Raw genomic sequence first — 23,129 nt, forward strand, 5'->3', positions numbered from 1 at the left:
TGCGCAGGGGTGATGGTCGTCTTGACCGTCTCCAGCATCCTCTCCATGATGTACTGCAACATCGGCATCTGCGACCACCACGACTCCACTGCTTATTCTAGTACCTCCCGGCTACCCCAAACATGTAGTGTCCAAGCAGGTCCACCTTCACGTCCTCTGGCCATACAAAACCACAGGCCGGCTGAGCGAGCGTCACTTGTCTTTCAAAGCGTCGGCCCCACTCCGGGAAGTCTGATCCGAGCCCAACGTAGAGCTCTTTGCCGTCAAACGAGCGTATCGCGAGCTTTTTTTTACGCGCATCCGTCCAGCGGCTTGCTGTTGCCCCGGGTCAGGGAGCTGTTGCCCACCTTGCGGTTGCGCGGCTTGCGGCGATACATTGCCACCTTGCGCGGCAGCGTAAAGATGCTGCAAGTTAGACAGTGGTACTCTGTATCCTTGCTGATGCGCCGCGAAGTACGGCGGATGAGCCGGCGGCCTTGGCGCAGTTTGCGTGCGTGGAGCGATCGGTGAGCCTCCCAACGAGTCGATGGTCATTCTTGCCCGTCGTCCGAGCTCCGACGCGAACAGACTTGTATCCGCAGGCGCGGAGAAAGGCGTTCCAAACTTGACCGCCGCCCCGTCGCTCTCTCGAGCGCCTTTTCCAGTTTTGTCTGCCACTCCTCGAGTCGCTCCAGACGTCCTGACAGCCCACGCATGAGCTGCAGTAGCTCGGAGCCACCTGTTCCCTCCCGCCAATGACCTTGGGTACAGGGGTGTTGCTGTTAGAGGGTGCTGCGTGTGCATGTGCGTGTGGGTGCACCAGGCGTGGGTGCAAGGCGTGTGCCTCTACGCGTGTGCGGGGGGGGGGGACTTTGTGGCGGCGTCAAGTGCTCATGATGAGACGCGCAGGTTGCGTGCGCGTGAGAACAATGTTAGTGGGTGTGATGCCACACGCTTGCGTGTGGGTTGCACACCTGCAGATCCCGGATGGTGCGCTCCAAGATTGCATATGTTGCATGTCAAGTTGCGTGTGGGGTGCCTTTAGGATCCCATGCGGTGCATTTGGGTGCGTGTGAGACACGCACAAATAGAGTGTGTTGTTGGACATGTGGCTGGCGTTCCGTAGCCCAAGTGGTTAACGGGGTTGTGTGTAAGCCAACTGGCGCGGGTTCAAATCCCACCATATCAAGGATCGCATGGCATGCTTTTTGTAGCATGTGGGATGGGCATTTTTATGGTGCCATAGGGCTTGCAGGACAGACAGGTAGAAAGTAGAGTAGACCAAGTTAACCCAATCAATCTCACTCACTTTTGGTTTTGCAATCTCGGCCCGAAGCCGTCTTCTAAGCTTTCAACTCTCCGCAGCTCGTAGCCCAACTTCCTTTTGTTGCCACCACCCTTTCGCCAGTAGCGGCGATGGCTTTCTCCTCTGTGTCGTCCACCATGCCGATACTTTCGTGACTGGCTGGAGGTGCTCCTTCTGATCCACGGCCTTCAGTGCAAGCAACCTTGCTGGTGGTATCGTCCATCTGGGCTCAAAACCTGGTGGAAACCGATGGGGGCTCCTGAACGCAGTGAGAGTAATAACGCAAAAGAGAGAATGAGATTGAAAGCCTCGAGCGCGTCCTCGGGCAGGCTCGACTTATCGTAGCTTCTACCTACCGCTGACCACAGCTGCCGGGTGCTCCACATCTCTGGTCGGAAACCACTCTTCAACATTTGTTGGACTATTTCCAGAGTTGCCATCGGTCGGAGCCTCGGCGACGGTTCGTTGGCTGCTCCAAATATGATGTCTTGCTTCCAGTATGGTCTCACGTAAAAGATTCGTTGCGAAAGGGTTAATAAATTCCGGTCGATTCGGTCGGAAAAAAAGAATTGTGTACATATATATAAGAAAGCCACTGACGGACCCGAGTTGCCGTTGCCTTCGAGCGCGCGGATCTCGCCGTCCGAGAGCGGGAAGCAGGCAGCGAGGAAGACGCGGCGGCAGGACTGCACGTACTGCACGTGGGCGGAAGCCACCAGCGCCGAAAACTCCTGCTGCTGTGCGTTCGGCGTCTCGGAGAGCTGCGCCATCGTAGCGACGAGTGCGGCCTTTCCGATGGTGCACCTGCTCATAAACTTATAAATTAATATCCCTGTACATCCGATTTCTCCAAATATTGGTTTTGGTCTAAACTTGACTTTGAGAATTGGTTCCCTGCCTTACTGAGTATGTTTAAAGCCGCTGCAAAATTGAATATCTCACTGTACATCTAGTTTACGTGCGCCACACCCTCCAGGTTTTGGCGTCGAAATTTTGCCCACTTTTCCGATCTGGCTGTATTGATTGGCTCGGAAATCGGAAAGTGGGCAACTTCATGAAATTTAACCAATCAATGGCTCACAAACCTCCGATCCTCCACGTTGCTGTTTAATTGGCTCGGAAATTCGAAAGTGGGCAACTTATCCTATACTGCAGGATAAGTTGCCCACTTTGCGACATTCCGAGCCATTTAAACAGCAACGTGGAGGATCGGCCCAAATATTATTTTTGGCTATAATTAAATGGCTCGTAAATTGAAAAGTTACGCTAGACCAGTATTATGAAAGTTGCTTTTGTAATTGTTCCTCAAAATCGCACCTATACGAAAACCATAGCGCCAAAATTGCGAGCGCCACCCTTTGATAGTCATGTCGAGCCGAGAGGCGAGCAAGAAGGCGGCCAAGGAGCTGCTGGCGCTCTGTGCCAAGGAAGGCGTCAAGGTCCCGACGGTGCGTAGCGACAATAGCCTCCTAAGCAGCAGAAATCACTGTCGTATCGTAGTTTGCGTATTCATTCTAACTGCCATCCACTAACTAGGACCCCGTCAACGCCGCCGTGGAGGCTGGCACGATGCTCAACGCCACGCGCGAGGATGTATGAAGCTTGCATCAGCTCCATAATATTACCCACTAGTCTAACGAGTAATTTGTGCAAATGTCAGGGCGAATTCCAACTCGACGCGGCGCTCCAGGAGATGATCAAGAAGTTCGGTGTGAAGAAAGTGGCGTCGCCCAAGAAGAAGGACAAAGCCGACGTCAAGGAGAAGAAGGCAACACGCGGCCGTAAACGCAAAAGTGACGACGTCAAGGACGAAGACGAGGACGAAGACGAGGACGAGAAGAAACCCAAGAAACCCCGGAAGAAGGTCGAAGCCACGTGCGAGGCCAACCAAGCGCTGGCCGACGCCTTCGCAGAGCTCTCGGATTTGAATTCAAGCGCGGCGAAAGGTTCAAAGGCGGCACGTGGTCAAAGGTGGCCAAGGCGATCCGGGACTGTGAATCAGACATCACGTGCGGCAAAGACGCGCTCAAGCTGAAGGGCGTGGGCAAATCGTCGGCCGCCAAGATCGACGAGTTCATCGAGACCGGCACGCTCGAGAAGCTCGACGAGTACCGCGCAGGCAATATGTAACAGGTGCCGACTTCTCCATCAATCCACTCCACACGCTTCTATGGTCGTGTGCGCCTTTGTTGAAGTCGAATTGTGTGGCTTACACAATCGTGGTGTGTAACACACACTTTCGAATTCCATACAAAAACCAAGTGTTTGCCCAGATGAAACTTCCGCCGAAACATCAACTTCAGCAGTATCTTCCTGTGCCAAGTCTCCTCTGCGGTTAACGGCCACCAAGCGTCCCTTCCCGCTGCGTCCACCTCCGCCTGCGATTTCCGGTCCACGGGACGCTACACAGTCGAGCTCACACCGAGAGCGCACAGACCCGAGCACCTGGGCGCCTTTTCTCCACTTCCAGGCTAGAGCTGCAGTCCCAACCGCGTCCTTTGACTCCAAACTCGCGCACCTTCCGAGCCTCTGCAAGTGTCTGCACCTTTTCAATTTGAACTTTTGAACCACGAAACAAGAAGCTACGGAGACACCCGTCGTCTCCCAACTGTAGCGAGCTCACTTCTGAATCCGAAAGAGTCTTTGCAACTCCAGAATGCAACGTGGCGAAGTGGCGGTGGCAAGCGCCTACGCGACACCCACCAGTAACCAGTTCGACGAGACGGCACGTGCTAAGTTCGCTGCCATGCCGCAGCACTGGACGCCTCCGCCGCCACCGCGAGCCAATATCCAGCCGCCGACACCCCCGCCCGACGACCAAGACAGGCAGTTCTCACAGTACCAGTACCGTCACTCCATGTCGATGGCTGGGACTGGAAACAAGCGCTACAATGGCAACAACAGACACAAGAAGCCTCGGCAGACTTGCATGAAGTTCCTGTCTGGATACGGATGCTCCTACGGCGACAAATGTCGCTTCTCGCATGACCTACGAGCGTTCTACCCCGAGTACTATGTGCACTCTGCGGATTTGACCGGTGTGGGAAATTTACTAACGAATATGTGGTTCTTGTTGTGCAGACTTGGTCGTCATGATGACCCCATTTGGTCTGCAGAGCACGCGTTACCCCGTCACACGCATCAAAACTATCCACACCGACAGATACCGCTCCCTCCTCCGTAAGTGGTGCTTTCGCTCGTGTCTTTTCGCTCCTGCTACGGCCTTTCACGCCTGGGCAGGTAGGGGTCTCGTTCGCTACCTGCTCGATGTGACGGGCATCCCAGACCGGACACTTGATAACGATTCCATGCTGTTATGTCTTGGGCAGAATGCCTAAAAGCGATCCCGATAAACGCTCCCTGCCATTTCACATGCCACCGCAACGGGAACGGGCGTCGTCCTTTGGAAACCATTCCAACTTTCACAACAACCAGACAGACGAGATTCCTGTGTCGTATAGCGCGAGGGACCAGCGGTTTAAAGAAGCGGTGCTCCGGCAAAGCAAGGTGAAACTTCCTGACCACGGGCCTGCTGCGTATAAAGCCACTGAAGGAGATGGATATGACAATGAGGACAGGCATACGAATCAAGATGTGATGGTCCCAGAAAATCAGTTGCCTGACACAGCCACTCGGCAGTTTCCGCGACGCAAGAAGAACCTGCAGATGAGGAAGTGTGCGGCAGGTGACGACGTGCCCAATCCTGCTCACATCGATTTTGCGGGCTTTTGTCTCGATCCAAAGTATTTGCTCAGTGAAATCGGCGACCCCGACCTCGTTCGTACAGAGCGCGCTCGGCAACCACCGCAACTTCAGCAACAGCAGTTTTACGCACGCTCCATGAGTGCAGCGCAGCTGTTGAATTCGGTGTGCCCTCCGTACTCACAGTACATGACCCAGGGGCAAATGCACAGGTATTGGTCATTGACAGTTGCAACTCGAGTCGACCGTCGCTAACTGCTTCTTGTCACTATGGTATGCAGCAATTTAAGTAAGCAGGTGGAAAATTTTGTAGACTTTGTCGACACCAAGCTTGCATCGATGGAGCTGCACCAACAACAAGCCATCGACTCCTTGCAGGAGCTGGTCCGCTCGCTTTGGCCTGATGCTATCATTGATATTTACGGGTCAAGCTACACGCGTCTAGCATTACCCGCAAGTGATATTGATTGCGTCCTGGTTTCGAGGACGTTGGCAGGAGAGCGGCCTTTGACGATTTTGGAAGCACTGGCGGCAGAAGTGGAGCGTCAGCCTTGGACGAAGAAACTGGAACTGCTTGGAAGTGCAAAAATCCCCGTTCTCAAGATGACCTATTCCCTCGACCCGACGCAGCAAGATGTCCTGCTCGATCTTACGTGTGGCCATTCCGTTGGCCACACTGGACTGGGCGCCCGTGATCTTATTTATTCGTTCCAAGCGGAGATGCCAGCCTTGCGCCCTCTGGTGCTGATTTTGAAAAGCCACCTCGTCAGCAACGGTAATACTGCTCTTGCCCGGCCATACGTGGTGTACAGTCACTAACTCTCGTCTTGTAAATCGTTTTGTGGATGCAGATTTGAACTGTGCGTTCTCCGGTGGTATCTCATCGTACGTCTTGGTCATTCTGGTGATTCGCTTTTTGCAGGTACGTTATCGCATCTGATTCTACATGTTGGCTGGGGATTGTTTTCTTACGAATGCGCTTTATTTACCGGTGTTAAAGGCATGTGGTGATACCCACCACAAGTCATTCGCGAGCACCGACGATCGCAAAATGAAAGGAGGAGGTAGAAGAAGAAGTTACTCGGAAAACACGTCAGCCCCCGAGTTGCCAGAGGAGATAGTGTACACTCCAAGCATCACCGACACCGTGTTGCAGCCGAAGTGGTGCTACACGTTTTACCGTGGCGGACGAGTTACGTGGCGCACTGGCATCGGAAGCCTTCTGATTCTCTTCCTGGAAACGTACATCACGTTTGATTATCGCCGGTTCGGTGTCTCCATCGACAAGGAAGGGTTAGTAAGCGATATCTGGAGTGCTACTGCGGTTGTTATGGACGTTTAACGTTATCGCATCTTGTTGCTGTCTGTAGGGAGTATTTTCTGCTTCCGCCGGATAAAGTGACCCCAATGCAGTGCTCCGCCGTCATCCCGTACGTCTCTGATCCAATCAAACCCGGACGAAGCATTTGCAACTGCTTCCGCATGCACGAGGTAAGCTTACTACCGACCAGAATCATGTGCCTCTGTGGAAGATTGGATCTAACGAAGGGTGCCTTTTTGTGTGTAGGTTACCCAATCGTGGCTTGCATTGTACCAGAACTTGGCGGCTGGAGTTCCCGTGGCAGTGTGCGTGGGAAATGGCTCAAGCCGTTGAGCCATCGGAGTCCCAAGCATCGCATCCAAGAACGAGCTTCTCGAGGTGTGAGCGCGCGGAGTTTGCTGAAAGAAAACTGTGGCTTCAGCAGGCGCGAAAGCGGAGCACGAGAGCAAACGTCCGTCCTTGCCTTCTTTCGTGCAGCAAGGCTGTCACCTCCAAGACCACCGCTGCCACACTATTTTGACTGTGCACTCTACTTTCCCATCCAGCTGAAGAAACCCCGACGCGCCTCGGCGTTGGCGATGTCGACAGTGTAAGCGATCAGTGGAATTGAATCCACACTTTTGAGATCTAAAGCGTTTGCACGACAGAGCACATTGAACAATAACTCACAAATACAAGACGCAGGCGCAAGAGACGACACTTGTTTCCGTGCCAATAAGCTGCACGACCACCTCTTGGCCCACACAACATCGCCTAAAACTCTAGGGGGCGCACGCTCATGAACTCAGAGACCAGGTCGTCCGTGATGGCGGCGCGGCGCTTCTGGAAGTCCAGCGTGTACTCGGCCATGACATCGATCAGCGCCTGCTTGACCTCGCCCGACATCATGCGACCGGCGCCGTACTCGCGGCCAATGCGTTCAAGCTCGTCATCGTCTTCGAGCATGAACGACAGGTACTGGTAGGGAATATCGGCCTCCAAGTTGGCTCCGTACTTCTCGTGGTCGGCCTTGGTCTCGCCGCCGCCGCTGAAGGCGTACTTCTTGATCTTGTTGGCAATATCATCGGGCGAGTCCGAGATGTAGATAGTGGTGCTCGCCTTGCTGGCGCTCATTTTGGTGGTGCTGCCCTGCAGTGCCGGGAAAAACTTGGAGTGCATGGAGGCCGGCTTGAGGTAGCCAATGCGAGGCGCCACATCACGCGTCATACGGAAGTACGGGTCCTGGTCAATAGCGTGAGGGATGAGGCAGCGCAGTCCCTTGCGGCCGCCCAGCACCACGGGGAAAGTCTCCGAAAAGGAAGGCACGGCCTGGATGGCCGGGAACGACGACTTGCCAATGTTGTCCGAGCCTGTGAAGCCGAAGATGCCGCGCACCTGGTTGTACGTGACGCACTTCTGCACCTTGAGGATCTGCGGGTACATTTGCTGGATGTAGTCGGTGTTGGCGAAGATGAAGGTCTTCTTCGCGTCGAAGCCGCAAGCAATAATGTCCTTGGCGTTCTCCCACGCCATGACGCGGCTCTCCTCGAGCGTCTGGTCCTTGAACAGGAACTTCTCGTCGTTCGTGAGCTGAATCACAAGTGGCACGTCGAAGACCTTCTGCAGCCAGGCCGTGAACGTGAACGGGATCAAGTGGCCCATGTGCAGGCTGCCGGACGACGGCCCGCGGCCCGTGTACAGGTAGAACTTTTCGCCCTTCTCATAGGCGTCCAGGATCACGTCCAAGTCCCGGTGCGAGAAGAAGTAGCCACGACGCAGATACCGGTGGGCCTTGTGGCCCGTGAGTCTCTCCATGCGTTCCACCATCTCAGTCGGGATTTTGGTGCTGCCGAACTGCTCCACGAGCTTGTCGTAGTCCACGCCGTCCTCAGCCTCCACGTCCCAGGGCGTCACCACCTGCGCGCTGCTGGCCGCGCCTGAGCTCAGCACCTGGTGCTGGAACTCAGCCTGGCGCAGCAGCAGGGCGGCGGCCGAGGGCACAGCCGCGCTCTCAGCGGGCTTGGCACTCTCCGAAGGCTTGGTCTTCTTTTGCTTCTGCTTGCTGGGCTTAGCCGTGCCGCCGGCCGCCTTCTTGGCCGCCTGCTCGGCCAGTTTCTTCTCCTTTTTGAGCTGGTTCTTGGACTTGGGGGCGTCTCCGTCGGCCGCTGGAGCGCTCTCCTTGGGCTGCTTCTTGGGCGGCTGCGGGGGCGCGTAGTCGGCTCCTGTGAGCGTCTTGAACTCGGCCTTGAGCGCCAGCAGCTGCTGCACCTGGGCTGCCACCTCGTCGGCCTTGCTCGCGTCCTTGGCCGCCTTGAGCGCGCGGAGGGCGTTGCCCGTGGCCACGATCTTGTCCGTGAGCTGCTGCGCGTCCATGCTGATGCTTTTCGAGTATGAGTTTGCGTCAGGGGCCATCAAATTCGATGGCCCTCGGCCATTGGATGAAAATGAACATAGTGAAACTCAGCTGTATCACGTCGCAGATCAGTATCCTATGATGTTCATCATGGACCTCATGAGCTCTAGTGACGGATACGACATGTCCATGGCAATGGTGTGTAGCTTTTTATTAGTATGCAAGAAGCGGGGCACTACAGTCGACAGGTAGATTACCACTTGGCGCAGTGCTCCAGGATGTAGGGCGTGAAGTACGTAATGAGCACGCTGGCGCCGGCGCGCAGCAGCCCCAGGTGGGCCTCGCGCACGACGCTCTCGAGCGAGTCGGTCGAGTCACCATAGTCTTTCACCATCTTGTACTCGCCCGAGACGAGGTAGCACACGACGGGCACCGTCTTGTTGGCAGCCAAGCTGGCCACGATGTCCGCGTAGAAGAGCGAGGGCTTGACGATGACGCTGTCGGCGCCTTGCTGCACGTCGCGCGCGAAGGCCAGCGCGGCGTGGCTCGTGCTGCCCACCGGGTGCTGGTAGCGCTTGCGGTCCCCCTGGAACGTGGACTCGACGGCGTCGCGGAACGGCGCGTACATGACGGACGCCTTCTTGGACGTGTAGGCCATGATGGATACGTGCTCGAAGCCGTGCGCGTCGTACGCCTGGCGGATGGCGCCAATGCGGTTGTCCATCATGTCGGACGGACACACCATGTGCGCGCCGGCCTGCGCGTAGGCCAGCGCGATGCTAGCCAGACGCTCCAGTGTGCTCGCGTTGTCCAGCACCTGTTCGCCGTCCACGTCACGCAGGATGCCGCAGTGGCCGTGGTCCGTGTACTCGCACATGCACACGTCGCAGGCCACGAGCAGCTCCGGCAGCGCCTGGCGCAGCTCTTTGGTGCACGCGATGACGGGCGTCTGGCCGTCGTCGGCCATAGACCCGCGCGCGTCCTTGGCCTCCACGACGCCGAAGAGCATGACGCTCGTCAGGCCCTTGGCCATGAGCGCGCGCAGGTGGGCCACGAGCGACGCGAAGCGGCCGTCCGAGCCCTGGCCCCACTGCAGCTCCGGCTCGAGGCCGCGGATCGGCCTGTCCTCGCTGCGCAGCGTCACGAAGAGCGGGTACATGAGCTGCGACGGGTGCACGTGCGGCTCGCTCCAGGCGCGCTGGGCCGGGTGGTGCAGGCTCGAGTGCAGCGAGTTCATGGCAGTTAGAAGAGGAGGAGGAAGACACTTGTGCGCGACCGAGAGAATTGATGAATGAGCTCAATTGAGAGTCGCGCGTGGCACGCGTGAAGGGTGAAGGCTGGCGTAAAGGACACCAGAAAGGTACAGAAAATAGGGCACACATGGCCGCGTTCGAGCGCGCGGCGCACGAGCTCACGGCCGGGCGCGTGGCGCTTAGCGACGGCCAGAAGTTGCAGCTGTATGGGCTGTTCAAGCAGGCGACGGCGGGTGACTGCCAAGTGACGGCGCCCAGCGCCTTCCGCCCCGTGGAGCGGGCAAAGTGGTGGGTTTAGTGGTGATTTTGCGTACGCTTTACACGTGCTGAGCAGTGGTTTACCGGACAGGACGAGTTGGCAGCAACTGCGGGGCACGCAGCGGAACGAGGCCAAACACCAGTACGTGGCGCTGGTCCAGACGCTGCTGCCGAACTTCCAAGTGACTGAGACGGAGAGTCCGCAGGTTAGAGAGGCAAGGCCGGAGAACCTACAAGTGGCCGTCACTGGCCGCTCGTACTCGGCCGTTGGAGTGATGCTGAGGCTGGTGGCTGTAGCCATGCTCTTTGTTGCAGTCAAGCTGCTGCCGCGGACGCCGAGTGGCGTGGTGTCGTATGAAGAGCTGGGTCAGTATTTCTCGCCGTTGCTGTGGTTCGCAGTGGGGTATTCTATCGTGATAATGCTGCAATGCAAGGTGTTTCTCGATGGTTTTCAGGGAATTGAGGTACGAGATGCTGACGACGGGTGCTTTGATGTGCATAGAGCTTCCCGTGGCCGGAAGGACTGCGGTTCTCAGCGGTTGCGCCGCGTGGTCGCTCTCGTAGACGACGTCAAGCACGGGTCGAGTCGGAGGTCACTGCTTTTCTCCGCAAGCACCGGATTCAAGTGGTGCGCCAACCGGAGGCTGGTAATACGGTCCCTCGCTTGAGGCTGACGCTGCCTGAAGACTCAGACGCGTTCCAGTTTGGTGATTGTACTGCTGCCATCCCGTACACGGTGGAGCAGGTGCGATCGAGCTATGTTGACCTATGCGTGCCCCTGTGCTGAGCCTGATATGGCGGGTGATACAATTGTAGTCTGCGGACGTCTACTATCGCAAATTCAAGGAGCCCCTGCCAGACCCCGCAAGTCGACTGCTAGAGTCGATTGAGGTGCTCGAAGACCGACGACTGGACGAGTATTGCGCTGTCTTCAAGCGCCGCTTACTGCGTTTCCGGTACGAATCTTGTTGTACAGGTGAACGACAAGTGGCTGACTCCCATTGCTCGTTGTAGGAACGAGGCGCCTTCTCTGATCAAGCGGTTTGCAAGTTCCGACTTCGTCGAGTACATTGAAGACTCTCTACTCGACAAGCAGAATCGCGTAAGATTACTACCCTGATTAATGTTTGTATATTACTGGCGTTAACAATCTTTGTGGTGTATTGAAACATTCAGCTCTTCTACGTGTACGTCAAGAACGAGTCCTTCCAGTCACTGGGTGTGCTCGAAGACTTTGCACTGTACAAAGTAGACCCTGACAAGTCGCACTGGTGCGTAAACCATCCTGTCATTTTCTGTATGGCGTCATTGCTCTTGTCTAACGCGGATGGTGTGCTTAATAGGACGAATCTCCACCAATTCTGCCGTGTGCATATCACGAGTTCATCCCTGTCATTCTTCCGATCGAGGGTACGGCTCAGCTTCCACTGTGCTGCAGTATCGATGACTAACTGTTTCGTGGTCGTTTGTGTACAGATTGAGTCCTTCATCTCGAACTTTTACTGCAAGAACGCTCCGGATGCAAGAGCCTACCACCTCCAGCGCATTGCAGAGGAGTTTGGTGACCCTGTCGAGTAATGCAGGAAGCTTGCGCTATTTCTTCTGGTAACACGTACTCACTGCCCCTAACTTGTTCTGTTGACGGTTTCCAAAACTTGCTTGTGAGGGGACACCAACCATTATGCAGCTACAGTCTCGCTCTGTAAAGGGCCGCGTAAGGAGCGCGTGCATCTGGAGCAGCCTGCTACATTCGTCCAGATAGTCCGAAATGTCCAAAGTGCTGGAGCAGCTGATTGCGCGCGGCCGCCGCGAGCGCAAACCGACCGAACAGCGCGATGTTGCCTTCAGCCTGGCCGAAATTTCCACGAATGCCGAGCTGCACGAAAAGATGGTGTCCAAGGGCGCGGTGAAGGCTTTGCTGGCGCTCATTCTCCAATCCAGTGATCCTGAGGCGCTACGCCTCGCGTGTCTGTGCTTGGCCAACGTGGCATCATGTCCGACAAGTCGCGTCCGGATTGTCGAAGATGGCGCGTTACCGCCACTTGTCAAGTTCTTCGCAGACAATGAAGACGAGAACGATGCAGTAGCCAAGCAGTACATAGCGATGACGATCGGCAACCTGGCGGCTGAGCCAGAAAACCACGAAGAGATTGTCCAGCTAGGCACGATCGAGCCGCTAGTCAAGCTGCTGGATCCGGAAATGGTTCACTCGGGTGTGTACTGCGCGTTCGCGCTGGCAAATTTGTCGGTGAACAACGAGTACCGGCCTTTGATTGTCGACGAGGGCGCGATTCCGCGGCTTATCGCTCTGGCGTGTTGCAAGGAGCTCAGCGCGCAGCGGCAGTCGTTGGCGTGTCTCCGCGGAATTTGTATCTCTCCGGCCAACCGTATCGTGGTGGTTAAGGAAGGCATGCTGGACCCGCTCGTGCTCATGGCACGGTCGGACGAGCCCGACATTCAGCGGGAGGTCGCCGCTGCGTTCTGCGCGCTTTCAGCTACGCCTGAAAACAAGGTGGAGATCTCGGACCGAGCGCTACTCACGATTATCTCGCTGTCGCTCTCGGGTGATCCTACGGTCGAGGAGTACGCGTGCAGCACGATCGCCAACTTGGTAGAGCTGCATGAACTGCACGACAAACTACTGCGCGAGAACGGGTTGGCATCTATCATGGCGTTGGCAGTGGCCAGGGATCTCAACACACGCTCGGAGGCTTGTCGTTGTCTGGCTAACCTCACAGCGAACGAAGAAGTGCAACCTGCTCTTATGAAGGAAGGCGTGCTGCAGCCACTTGCTGCCGCGCTGGTGCTGGACCATCACGTTTGTCAGCGCTACGCCGCCTTGGCACTAGCGAACCTGAGTACGACCGCCAGCTACCAGGTGCAGATCGTCGGATTAGGCACCATCACACCGCTCATCGCACTCGCGCAAGCCTTCGACCGTGAGCTGGAAGCGCGACGTTATGCTGTGCTCGCTATTGCCAACCTGGCGGCAATGAAAGCTAATCACCCAGCACTGGTCGAGGCGGGGTGTTTGCTGTCGCTCTTCTCGCTGGCAAGCACGGCTGACGCATTGAGTCAGTACTACGTAGCGTTTGCCTTGGCAAACTTCGCGTCCAACGAGTCCAACCATACGCGAATGGTGGAGGAGGGTGGGCTTCAGCCGATTATTACGCTGGCGTCGTCCGAAGACACTGACGTGCACCACCAAGCCATTGCCGCTCTGCGCGGCCTGGGCGTGAACGAAGCAAACAAGATCAAAATCCTTCAAGAAGGTGGATTGGAGCCTCTCGTGCTGCTGCTGCAGTCAGACGACCTCGAGATTTTGCGCGAGGCGTGTGCTGCGCTGTGCAATTTGTCTGTGAGTGAGGAGACCAAGTACGAAATTGCCAAGAGCGGAGCCGTGGCGCCGCTAATTGCACACGCACAGTCCGAGGACATGGATCTCGCGCGGCAGAGTTGCGCGACTCTGGCGAATCTCGCCGAGATGGAGGAGAACCAAGAGAAAATATGCGTCGATGGGGGTGTCCCGCCTCTTATCGCAATGATGCGCTCCCAGTTCGTGGAGGTGCAGCGTGAAGCTGGTCGCGCTCTTGGCAATCTGTCGGCCTTCCGCCTGAATCACGAGGATATTATCGAGCACGGTGGCCACCAGCTCCTCATCTCGTACCTGCTGTCACCGGACATGGCGTCTCAGCGTGTGGGTGCACTTGGCATTTGCAACCTCGCGACAAACCCAGCTATGCGAGAGTTGCTCATGGAGAGCGGCGCCATGGAGCCTCTGATGTCGCTGGCGCGGTCGGAGGACGTGGAGCTGGAGATCCAGCGCTTCGCCATTTTGGCGATTGCAAACCTTGCGACTTGTGTTGAGAACCACCGAGCTATTGTGGAGGAAGGCTCGCTACCTCTGCTCATTTCGCTATCCAGTGCACCTGACGAGGAGGTCCGGCAGTACGCGGCCTTCGCACTCGTGAAGGTTGCGCTCAACGCCGATCTCCGCAAGCAGATCACTGAAGAGGGCGGGCTGGAACCTGTGCTGTTCCTCGCTCGCACGCAGAGCTCCGACCTGCAGGCCGATGTGCTGCCTGCCATTTGCACGCTATCCTTTGCAGATGCCAACAAGTCGGACATTTGCAAGTGCGGTGGCTTGCCACCGATCCTTTCAGCGCTCAAGAGCGCCGATGTGGGCGTTCAACGGCAGGCACTTTGCGCGGTGGCAAATTTGGCTGAAGACGTGGAGAACCAAAGCCACCTCGTCGCGAACGGCGCCATTCCGCCTGTCGTCGAGGCTTTGCGGCACGGCGGCATCATTGTCCAGCGAGAAGCAGCTCGAGCTCTGGGGAACCTGTCCGCCAATTGCGACTTTGCCGAGGTCATCTTGCGTCAAGGCGCAGTGCCGCCACTCGTTCAACTCTTAGGCAGTGAAGTTGTGGATTGCCAGCGTATGGCGGCGATGGCGCTTTGCAACCTGGGTACCAACGTGAACAACCAGCCGAAGTTGTTGGCTCAGGGTGTACTCCCTCCTGTTCTCGCGAGAATCGAGGAAGCTTTGGACCCGCGGTCGCTTGCAGACAACGATGTCATCCGGTACTGCCTCCTCGTGCTGGCCAACTTGGCCGTCTCGCCGGCTACGCACGAGGAATTGCTGGACAAGGCGCTAACTTTCCTGGCAGGGTACGCCAAGCATCGTGACGTCAAGTGTCGTCAGTTTGCCATCTTCGCTCTTGGCAACCTGTGCAGCAACCCGAACAACGTCGATCGCATTGTAGCTGCTAATTGTCTGCAGCCTATCATCTCATTTGCGTTCCCAGGAGATGCTAACGTGCAGTTCCAAGCAATCGCAGGACTTCGGGGCCTCTCGGTGAATCAAGTGGTTCGCCAACAAGTCGTGCGCCTTGGTGCACTGGAGCCGCTCATCCTCGCAGCGTCGAGTGAGAGCATCGAAGTGCAGCGCGAGGTAGCAGCAACACTCTCCAACTTGTCGCTGAGTGAAGAGAACAAGATCACGATGGCGCGCGGGGGATGTTTACCGGCGCTCGTTGCACTGGCCAGCAGCAGAGACTCGTATCGCGAGCGGCAGGCTGTGTGCGCTCTGGCAAACTTGGCAGAAATGATCGAAGGCCACACGCACAAGAAAATGCTGGAAGAGGGCGTACTTACGCCTCTGTACACGCTTGCAACATGCGCCGACTTGGAGGTTAAGCGCCAGGTCTCGCGCTGTCTTGCTCTGTTTGCTGCCAAGCCTTCGAGTCAGGCTACCTTGCTACGCAGCAACGCTCTGCGGTACATTGGCGCGTTCGCACAGGAGACAGAGGATGCGGTGTGCCGTCGATTCGGGACTCTGGCCATTGGCAATCTCGCAGTGGATCCCAAGAACCATCGCGATCTATTCGACCAAGGCGCTGTGACTGCGCTGATGTCGGTGGACAAGGCTACGGACCTCGAGACGCGTCGAGCACTGGCCTTTGCACTGAACAATTTAGCGGCCAACGAGAGCAACAGCGCGCAGATATCGAAGCTGGGCGTGTTGCGCACCGTTATCGCGCTGCTGCATGATGCAGATGAAGACACGCACCTTCAAGCGTGTTTTGCTTTGCGCCGCATGGTTGTCGAGGCCAAGAATCGCACGCAGGCAGTGTCCTTTGGTGCTCTTGCGCCGCTGTTCAAGCTAGCCTTGTCGGAGGGCGTTGAAGTGCAGCGAGAGGTGTGTGCTGCGCTGCGGAACCTTTCACTCAGTGAAGACAACAAAGTCGTCATCGTGCTCAATGGCGGGTTGGCGCCACTGCTGACATTAGTGCACTCGTCGGACGGAGAAGTAGCCCATCAAGCGTGTGGAGTGCTGGCAAATTTGGCGGAGGTCGTTGAAAACCAGGGCCGAATGGTCAAGGATGGAGTGCTGCAGCATATCAAGTTCGTGCTTCGTGCAAAGAGCGTGGATGTGCAGCGCGAAGCGCTTCGCACTATCGCCAACATGTCGGCCGAGTACGCTTACACGGCTGAAATCGTGTCGGGCGGCGGTCTTACCCCACTCATGGCTGCCTTGAACGCGCCCGACTTCCTGAGTCAGCGCTACGCAGCTATGGGCATCGCCAATCTCTCCACGAACGTCGACAACATCACGAAGATTGTGCAGGACGCACTGGTCCCAACACTCGTGGCGCTTGCGAACGGAAGTCTTAACGGCGACCTTGACACTCAAAGGTACGCAGTCTTCACACTCACCAACATGGCCAGTGTGCGTGCCACCCAGTCGGTACTCGTTGATGCTGGCGTACTTCCGCTGTTCGCAGAGTTGCTGCAGCACCCCGATATGGCGCTGCGGAATGGCGCAGCGTTCGGTATTGCCAACTTCACGGCATTCTCTGAGAACCATGCAGTGCTGCTGGAGCTGGGGGACACCTTCCTAGACGCCCTGCTGCGGCTACTGGAATCCCAGGACTCGAAATGCCAGTTCCGTGCTGTGTGTGCGCTGCGTGGCCTGTGCGTGAACGAGTTAGCGCGTCGTGAGCTCGTACGCCGCGGAGTGTTGCGTCCGCTGCTAGCGCTGACAAAGTCGGAAGATATGGACGTGCAGCAAGAAGTGCTCGCTTGTCTGTGCAATCTCTCGCTCAGTGGCTGCGTTGGTGCTTATCCCGAAGTGTTCATTGCGGCATGCGAGATGCAGTCGCTCGTGGCGTTCCTGTGTTCTGCCGATGCTACCTATCGTCTTTTTGGTGCTGTGACGCTGGGAAATCTCGCTGCGAAGACCGAGTATCAGGACGATTTGGTTGCGGCCGGCGCAGTATCTCCTCTAGTCGAGGTGGCGAACAGCGTGGACCTGGAGACCCATCGCTGCATCGCTTTCGCGCTGTGTAACCTTGCGGCGAACCCGGATCGCAGACAAATGGTCGAAGCTATGGGCGGGTTACCCCCCATTATCCAGCTCGCTTGTTCCGACAACGTGAGTGATCAAAAGACGGCTATCGCTGCACTTCGTGGGGTTTCAAACCGACCCGAAACGCGACTGCATATTGTTTCGGAAGGCGGGCTGGAGCCTTTGGTGCTGGGGGCACGTTCCTCCGACATCGAACTCCACCGCGAGGTTACTATGACGGCATACAATCTGTCACTCGCCGAGAAGAACAAGCTCCTTATCTCAGCGTCACCTCTGATGAGCGCGTTAATCACCCTCATGCTCTCAAACGACGAGACTACAGCAGCTTTCGCGTGCGCTAGTGTCGCCAACATCGCCGAAAACGCAGACACTCATTCGTCTATCGCAGAGCAGCGCGGCTTGCGATTCTTCTTGGAATTTGAAGCTCAGGGTGCTCCTGCACAGGTGGCTCGAGAGGCGGTCAAGTGCGTAGCAAACCTCTCCTCAAATTACGCGCTGCACGACTTATTACTCGCTGATGGCTGTCACGAATTTCTCGTACGTGCTATTCAACACGCGGACCCCAAGACTCGGTTATTTGGCGTGGTGGGTCTCGGTAACCTCGTGTCGAATCCGCAAAACCACTCGAGGGTTCTACGCGAAAAGGTTGTGCTTCCTCTTATCGAGCTAGCGTGCGCCGCAGACCATCCGGAGCCTCGGCGATTCGCATTGCTCGCTCTTGGCTGCATCTTCACGAACGAGGCGAATCATGAACCGTTTGTAGACAACGGAGTGCTTCCTGCACTCATCGCGGCCTTAGATTTCGATAACGACATGGAGACGCGCTTCTACGCCGCGTTCGCGCTCGGCAAGCTATCTGCAAATGAATCGCTGCACGAGCTGATAGGTCAGCTCAGCGATAGTGGTGGTCCTGTTATCAAGCTAGCACTTGATGCTGACGTGGCCAAGCACCCAAGCGCCCAGTGCCATGCAGTCTCGGTGCTACGCCGCATTACCTGCTTGGATGTGAATCGAGTGGCGATGGTGGCGCAGCATCGTGAAGATCTGTCGGCCGCGCTACTGGCTTGCGCGAAGCACACGGAGCTGCTCGAGAACCAGCGGGAGGCTGCTGCGTGTATGTGCAATTTGAGTCTGGCCCAAAGCAACAAGCTCGTATTTGCGAGCAGCTCACCGACACTTTTCCAGCAGCTCTTTGCGCTGTGCTCGTCTCTTGACGTCGAAGTTGCGCGAAATGCCTGTGGTGCTGCTGCTAATATCGCAGAAAGCACGCGCACGCATGAGTACATGATCGATGTTCACGCGGTGCACATCGGTGTGAAGGCGATGCGAAGTCGGCACCTGCCAGTCTACCGGGAAGCGTCCAGACTCGTCGCCAACCTCATGAGCACACCAGAGTTTCATGCAGTACTTCTGAACGAGGAAGGCCTAGCTGCACTGGCTCGTGTTGCCAAGATTGAGGATCAAGAGTGCCAGTTCAATTCTGCTCTAGCTCTGCATAAGCTTACGAGCAACCCCGAGACCCACCGGGCGATGCTGGGTAGTGGATCGGTACAAACCCTTCATATGCTACTTGGAGCTCCTGGACTGGACGTGAAGCGCCAAGCCGCGGCTGCACTGAAGACGCTTACTGCAAATAAAGACAACAAGCCCACACTAGCGGAAGACGGCGGCACTCTGCTGGCCCTCATCTCTCTGCTACGAAGTGCTGACTCAGCACTCAAGACCATGGGAGCTGCGGGTGTGCGACACATGGCGCTGTATGCCCCGGTCAAGACGCAGTTCGTGCACGAAGGTGGCCTTCCTCCGCTCTTCAGTTGTTGTGCGGTCGAAGACGATGATGTCCGACTTCAATGCTCTGGAGCCATGGCCACACTGAGCGAGAATGTTTTGAACCAGGTGCAAATGGTGCGCGAAGGAGCTTTGCCAGCGCTTTTGCAGCTTACGAAGGCCAGCTACCACGCCGAGATCGCGAGACACACCAGTCGTTCCTTTGCCAACTTGTCCAGCAACCCTGAGAACCAGCTTGGGGTGTTTTCGCTCCAGGAGTTCCGCGCCGTGTTCACGCTCGCTCTGAGCAAGGAGGAGTCTTGTGGCCGTGATGCTGCGATGTGCCTTGGAAACTTGGCTGTCACTGCGCATAACCAGTTTCAAATCTCCGAGTTGGGCGGACTAATGCCGCTCTCTGACCTGCTGGGAAGTGAGTTTGCGTCCACACGCCAGTTTGCGACTCGCGCCTTCTATCGACTCAGTGCCCACGTCGAGAACCAGCATCGCATTGTGGATGCCGGTGCTCTGCCTTCACTCGTTGCGCGCCTTGGAGAGGTCAGCGACCAAGAGATTCAACGCTGCGCAGCCATGGCTATCTGTAACTTGTCGAGCAACTCAGGCAATGAGCAAAAGATTATGAAGGCGGGGGGTATGCAAGCGCTTGTGGCGCTGTTGCGGTCTGGCAGTGTCGAGTGTGCAAAGTACGCAGCCATGGCGCTGTGCAATCTGACCGCCAATCCAGCCAACCAGCTCCACCTAGTCGTGCAAGACGACGGACTGGACCCGCTCGTGGCCCTTGCGGGGTCTCATGACCCAGAGTGCTCTCGGTACGCAAGCATGACACTCGCCAACGTCTCGGCGCATCGACAGAACCGTCTTGTAGTCGTGGAGCGCCATGCACTGCGCCCTCTACGTGCGCTTTGCTTGTCACCAAACCTCGAGTGTCAACGGAGCGCAGCTTTGGCGCTTTACAACGTGTCGTGTGCTCAGGCGAATCAACTCAAGCTCGTCGAGGCGGGGATTGAGTCGGCGCTCGTGCGACTAGCTGGAGCGAGAGACGGAGACTGCAAACGCTACGCTACCATGACTCTGTGCAACTTGGCAGCCAACAGCGACACACGGTCGGCGGCAGCTCGTGGCGGGGGACTGCAGGCGTTGTTGGTAGCGGCCAAGGACACGGCAGATCCGAGTGTCCGTCGATACGCCTGCATTGCCTTGTGTAACCTAGCCTGCGACCCGGTACTTCAGGTGCAAGTGCTGGTTCATGGCGGGCTGCCACCGATCCTAGCACTCACGGAAGACGACGATGATCCGGAGAGCCAACGCTTTGCCATCATGGCGCTGTCGAACTTGGCGGCAAACGAGAGCAACCACGACCACATGATTGGGCGCGGGGTTCTGCGAGTGGCGCTGCGGCTTGGCCAGTCGAAGGATGAGGACATTCGGCTGTATGCCGCGTTTGCGCTGGCCAACTTTGCTGGCAATACAGGACAGTGTGCTGCTATCGGAGACGAAGGCGGCGTCGCGGCCCTCATTATGTTGGCCCACGCAGACGACTCCAACTCACACACCTTGGCGGTGGCAGCGCTTCGCCGTCTGTGCCAGTTTTCAGCTCAAAATCGTGGGCGTATCGTACGTGGTGGCGGCTTGGCTCCACTGGCGATTGCTGGAATGGCCGAGGAGCTTGAGACGCAGCGCGAAGTGGCTGCCACGTACTGCAATCTCTCGCTCAGCGACGAGTATAAGGTAGAGATTGTGGAGCAAGGTGCCCTGCGTCCTTTGATTAAGCTGGCCCAGTCACCGGACCTCGAGGTTGCTCGCCAAGCTTGCGGCGCGCTCGCTAACCTTGCCGAGCACCTGGATACGCACGCGCATTTTGTAGCCGAGCGCAGTGGAAACTTCTTGATCGCGCTGATGAAGCACCGTCACGAGGAAATCCACCGAGAGGCTTCGCGTACGATCGCAAACTTGCTGTCAAGCTTCGAGCACCACACAGATATGATCGCCGATGGCCTTCCTGGCCTGGTGCACCTGGGTCTGTCCCTGGATCCAGAGTGTCAGTACAATGCTTCGCTGGCTCTGCGCAAGCTTGCTCCTAACTTTGCCAGTCACCGAGGACTCGTGTACGAAGGCGGCCTGAAGACGCTCTTCTTCTTGCTGCACGCGAAAGAGTTGAATACGCGTCGTCAAAGCGTGCTAGCCCTTCGTGACCTGGCTTCAAACAGTGAATTCCGGCGCAAGTATGTCGAAGAAGGCGGTCTCAACGCGCTCACTACCTTCCTGCGGGATGTAGATGCCTCCTTTCAAGCCCCAGCCGTTGCAGCCCTACGGCACCTGACCTCGTCAGCTTCTCACCCAGAGATCAAGCAGCAAGTTGTCGAGGAAGGAGCACTGCGACCGGTACTGCGCTGTCTGAACACGAACCCCGGGGCTAAAGGCCTTCGAGACCTTCAGTGCCAATGTGCCGGACTGGTGGCAAATTTGTCGGAGCACCCGGCGAATCAGCAAAAGATTGTGGCGGAAGGCCTGACCAGTGCACTTGTCGCTCTTGCGAAGGTCGTCCAAGACAGTGCCGAAATTCTGCAAGATGTTAGCCGCGCGCTCGCCAACCTCTGCTCGAACGAGGAAAACCACCAAGCGGTTTACAAACAAGGAGCACTCTTGAGCCTCATCCAACTGACTGAGTCCGCGGACGACGTCACGCAACGATACGCCGCCATGGGCTTGCGATTCCTATCAGCGAACCCGACAATTCGAGTGCACATTGTGCAAGAATCACTTCTGCAGCCTTTCATCAAGCTTGCTCAGAGCCCGCTCCTGGACTACCAGCGCACGGCAGCAGCGGCCTTTTCCAGCTTTTCGCTCAACGAAGAAAACAAGCTGAAGCTCGTTCGTGACGGCGGCTTGGTCCAAATCCTCCGCTGCTGCGCCTACGATGATCTCGAGGTGAAGCGGGATTGCGTCTTCGCTCTGGCCAACGTGGCGGACTCGCTGGAGCACCAGCTAGATGTGGTGCGTGAAGGTGCCATCTCGGCCATGGTAAACGTCGGAGCTCACGATGACGCGCGCGTGCAACGCGACTGTGCGCGGGTGTTTGCTTCCTTGTCCGTCACGAATTCCATCAAGCCCGAGCTGGTGCGTCAGGGCGCGCTGTCTTCGCTTTTCCGGCTCACGCGATCTCTAGATGTAGCGACGCAGCGGTTTGCGACGCTGGCGATATGCAACGTGACTTCATCGGGCGACGACAAGGCGTTCATCGTGGAGCAAGGCGCTATCCGTCCGCTGACCCACCTCATTCGCTTTCCAGACGCCCAAATCCAGCGTTACGCAGCGTTGGCACTCGCCGCTCTGGCGTTGGGGGGAATGGGCAATAACAAGCTGCGTTTGATCGAGGAAGGCGCCGTGCCTCCTCTCCTCGACTTGCTTCGGTACCCGAGCGCGGACGTACAGCTTTGTGGTTGTTTGGCGCTGAACGCGTTGACTCTCGGAAAGCAGAGCGTGACGAAAGTGGCGGTGATGCAAGGAGGAGGACTGCTGCCGTTGCTGGCGCTGCTAGCGTCGACGGACGAAGAGTGCGTGCGCTGCTCGCTACATTGTCTCGGATCCTTGGCCGAAAGCAAAGACGTCCTGCAGAAGCTGGTCGAGCTTGGTGCTCTGGCGCACGTGATCGCGTTGACCAAGTGTATCGACACGGAGACGCTGAGGAATTGCGGATACTTGCTCGCGTTGGTGGTGGAGCAGCAAACCGACTACCACGACGACATGTACCGCGAAGGCGGACTGGACGCTGCCATCGCCTTGGCGTGCGTGGAAGACATGGAGTGCCAGGAGTATGCGACCTTCACGCTGGCCCACCTGGCCTCGAATCGGGAGTACCAGGTTCGTCTCGTGGAGCGTGGAGCCTTGCGACCGCTGATCGCAATGATGTCAGTGCACGCGGAGCCGCGCCACTACGCGGGCCTGGCACTGCTAAAACTAGCCGACAACTACGAGAATCACCTGCGTATCGCCGAGGAGGGCGGCATTCAAGCTCTGCTGCGGATCGCTCGTGCTCGGTCCACCGACGAGGAGCTGCAGTACAAGGCTTCGCTCAGTCTGGGTCAGCTGGCCAGCAACGCCACTCGCTCACTGCCAAACCACACGACACTGAAAACGGGCGACGCTGTTATCGGTACCAGTGTCAACAAGATGGCTCAGATCACACAGACCGTTGCTGCCAAGCGCGCTGCGAAGGACAAGACCACACAGTACCTTGACGATAAAATAACCCGTGAGTCGAGCAAGTAGCGATGGAGTTGGGTAGTTCTGGTCACAAGGTCAATGAAGACAAAACCTGTTAC

The 23,129-nt window shown here is 57.1% G+C and overlaps 6 protein-coding genes across 6 annotated transcripts; 4 read left to right on the forward strand and 2 right to left on the reverse strand.

The window, feature by feature from the left end:
- Window positions 1–2,652: 2,652 nt before the first annotated feature.
- Window positions 2,653–3,415, forward strand: KRP23_3789 (uncharacterized protein; the record flags this gene model as incomplete). Its single annotated transcript, XM_067888688.1, has 4 exons — window positions 2,653–2,733; window positions 2,822–2,878; window positions 2,946–3,231; window positions 3,288–3,415. 4 exons carry the CDS (start codon window positions 2,653–2,655, stop codon window positions 3,413–3,415), a joined length of 552 nt encoding a protein of 183 aa, XP_067747906.1.
- Window positions 3,416–3,941: 526 nt separating this feature from the next.
- Window positions 3,942–6,641, forward strand: KRP23_3790 (Poly(A) RNA polymerase protein 2; the record flags this gene model as incomplete). Its single annotated transcript, XM_067888689.1, has 8 exons — window positions 3,942–4,294; window positions 4,367–4,465; window positions 4,615–5,199; window positions 5,269–5,762; window positions 5,839–5,909; window positions 5,988–6,280; window positions 6,358–6,478; window positions 6,555–6,641. The coding sequence occupies 8 exons, from the start codon at window positions 3,942–3,944 to the stop codon at window positions 6,639–6,641; spliced, it is 2,103 nt and encodes a 700-aa protein (XP_067747907.1).
- A 420-nt stretch (window positions 6,642–7,061) lies between these two features.
- On the reverse strand, window positions 7,062–8,660 carry KRP23_3791 (Tryptophan--tRNA ligase, cytoplasmic; the record flags this gene model as incomplete). Its single annotated transcript, XM_067888690.1, has 1 exon — window positions 7,062–8,660. One exon carries the CDS (start codon window positions 8,658–8,660, stop codon window positions 7,062–7,064), a length of 1,599 nt encoding a protein of 532 aa, XP_067747908.1.
- A 233-nt stretch (window positions 8,661–8,893) lies between these two features.
- On the reverse strand, window positions 8,894–9,877 carry KRP23_3792 (Delta-aminolevulinic acid dehydratase; the record flags this gene model as incomplete). The annotated part of the gene is made up of 1 exon (XM_067888691.1): window positions 8,894–9,877. One exon carries the CDS (start codon window positions 9,875–9,877, stop codon window positions 8,894–8,896), a length of 984 nt encoding a protein of 327 aa, XP_067747909.1.
- A 143-nt stretch (window positions 9,878–10,020) lies between these two features.
- KRP23_3793 (Acyl-CoA-binding protein) lies at window positions 10,021–11,729 on the forward strand (the record flags this gene model as incomplete). The annotated part of the gene is made up of 8 exons (XM_067888692.1): window positions 10,021–10,181; window positions 10,243–10,585; window positions 10,654–10,896; window positions 10,968–11,107; window positions 11,166–11,253; window positions 11,328–11,422; window positions 11,495–11,561; window positions 11,628–11,729. The coding sequence occupies 8 exons, from the start codon at window positions 10,021–10,023 to the stop codon at window positions 11,727–11,729; spliced, it is 1,239 nt and encodes a 412-aa protein (XP_067747910.1).
- Window positions 11,730–11,919: 190 nt separating this feature from the next.
- Window positions 11,920–23,076, forward strand: KRP23_3794 (Vacuolar protein 8; the record flags this gene model as incomplete). Its single annotated transcript, XM_067888693.1, has 1 exon — window positions 11,920–23,076. One exon carries the CDS (start codon window positions 11,920–11,922, stop codon window positions 23,074–23,076), a length of 11,157 nt encoding a protein of 3,718 aa, XP_067747911.1.
- Window positions 23,077–23,129: the final 53 nt, after the last annotated feature.

Source organism: Phytophthora ramorum (assembly GCF_020800215.1).
Source record: "Phytophthora ramorum isolate Pr-102 chromosome Unknown Phyram_PR-102_s0003, whole genome shotgun sequence".
NCBI lineage: Eukaryota > Oomycota > Peronosporomycetes > Peronosporales > Peronosporaceae > Phytophthora > Phytophthora ramorum.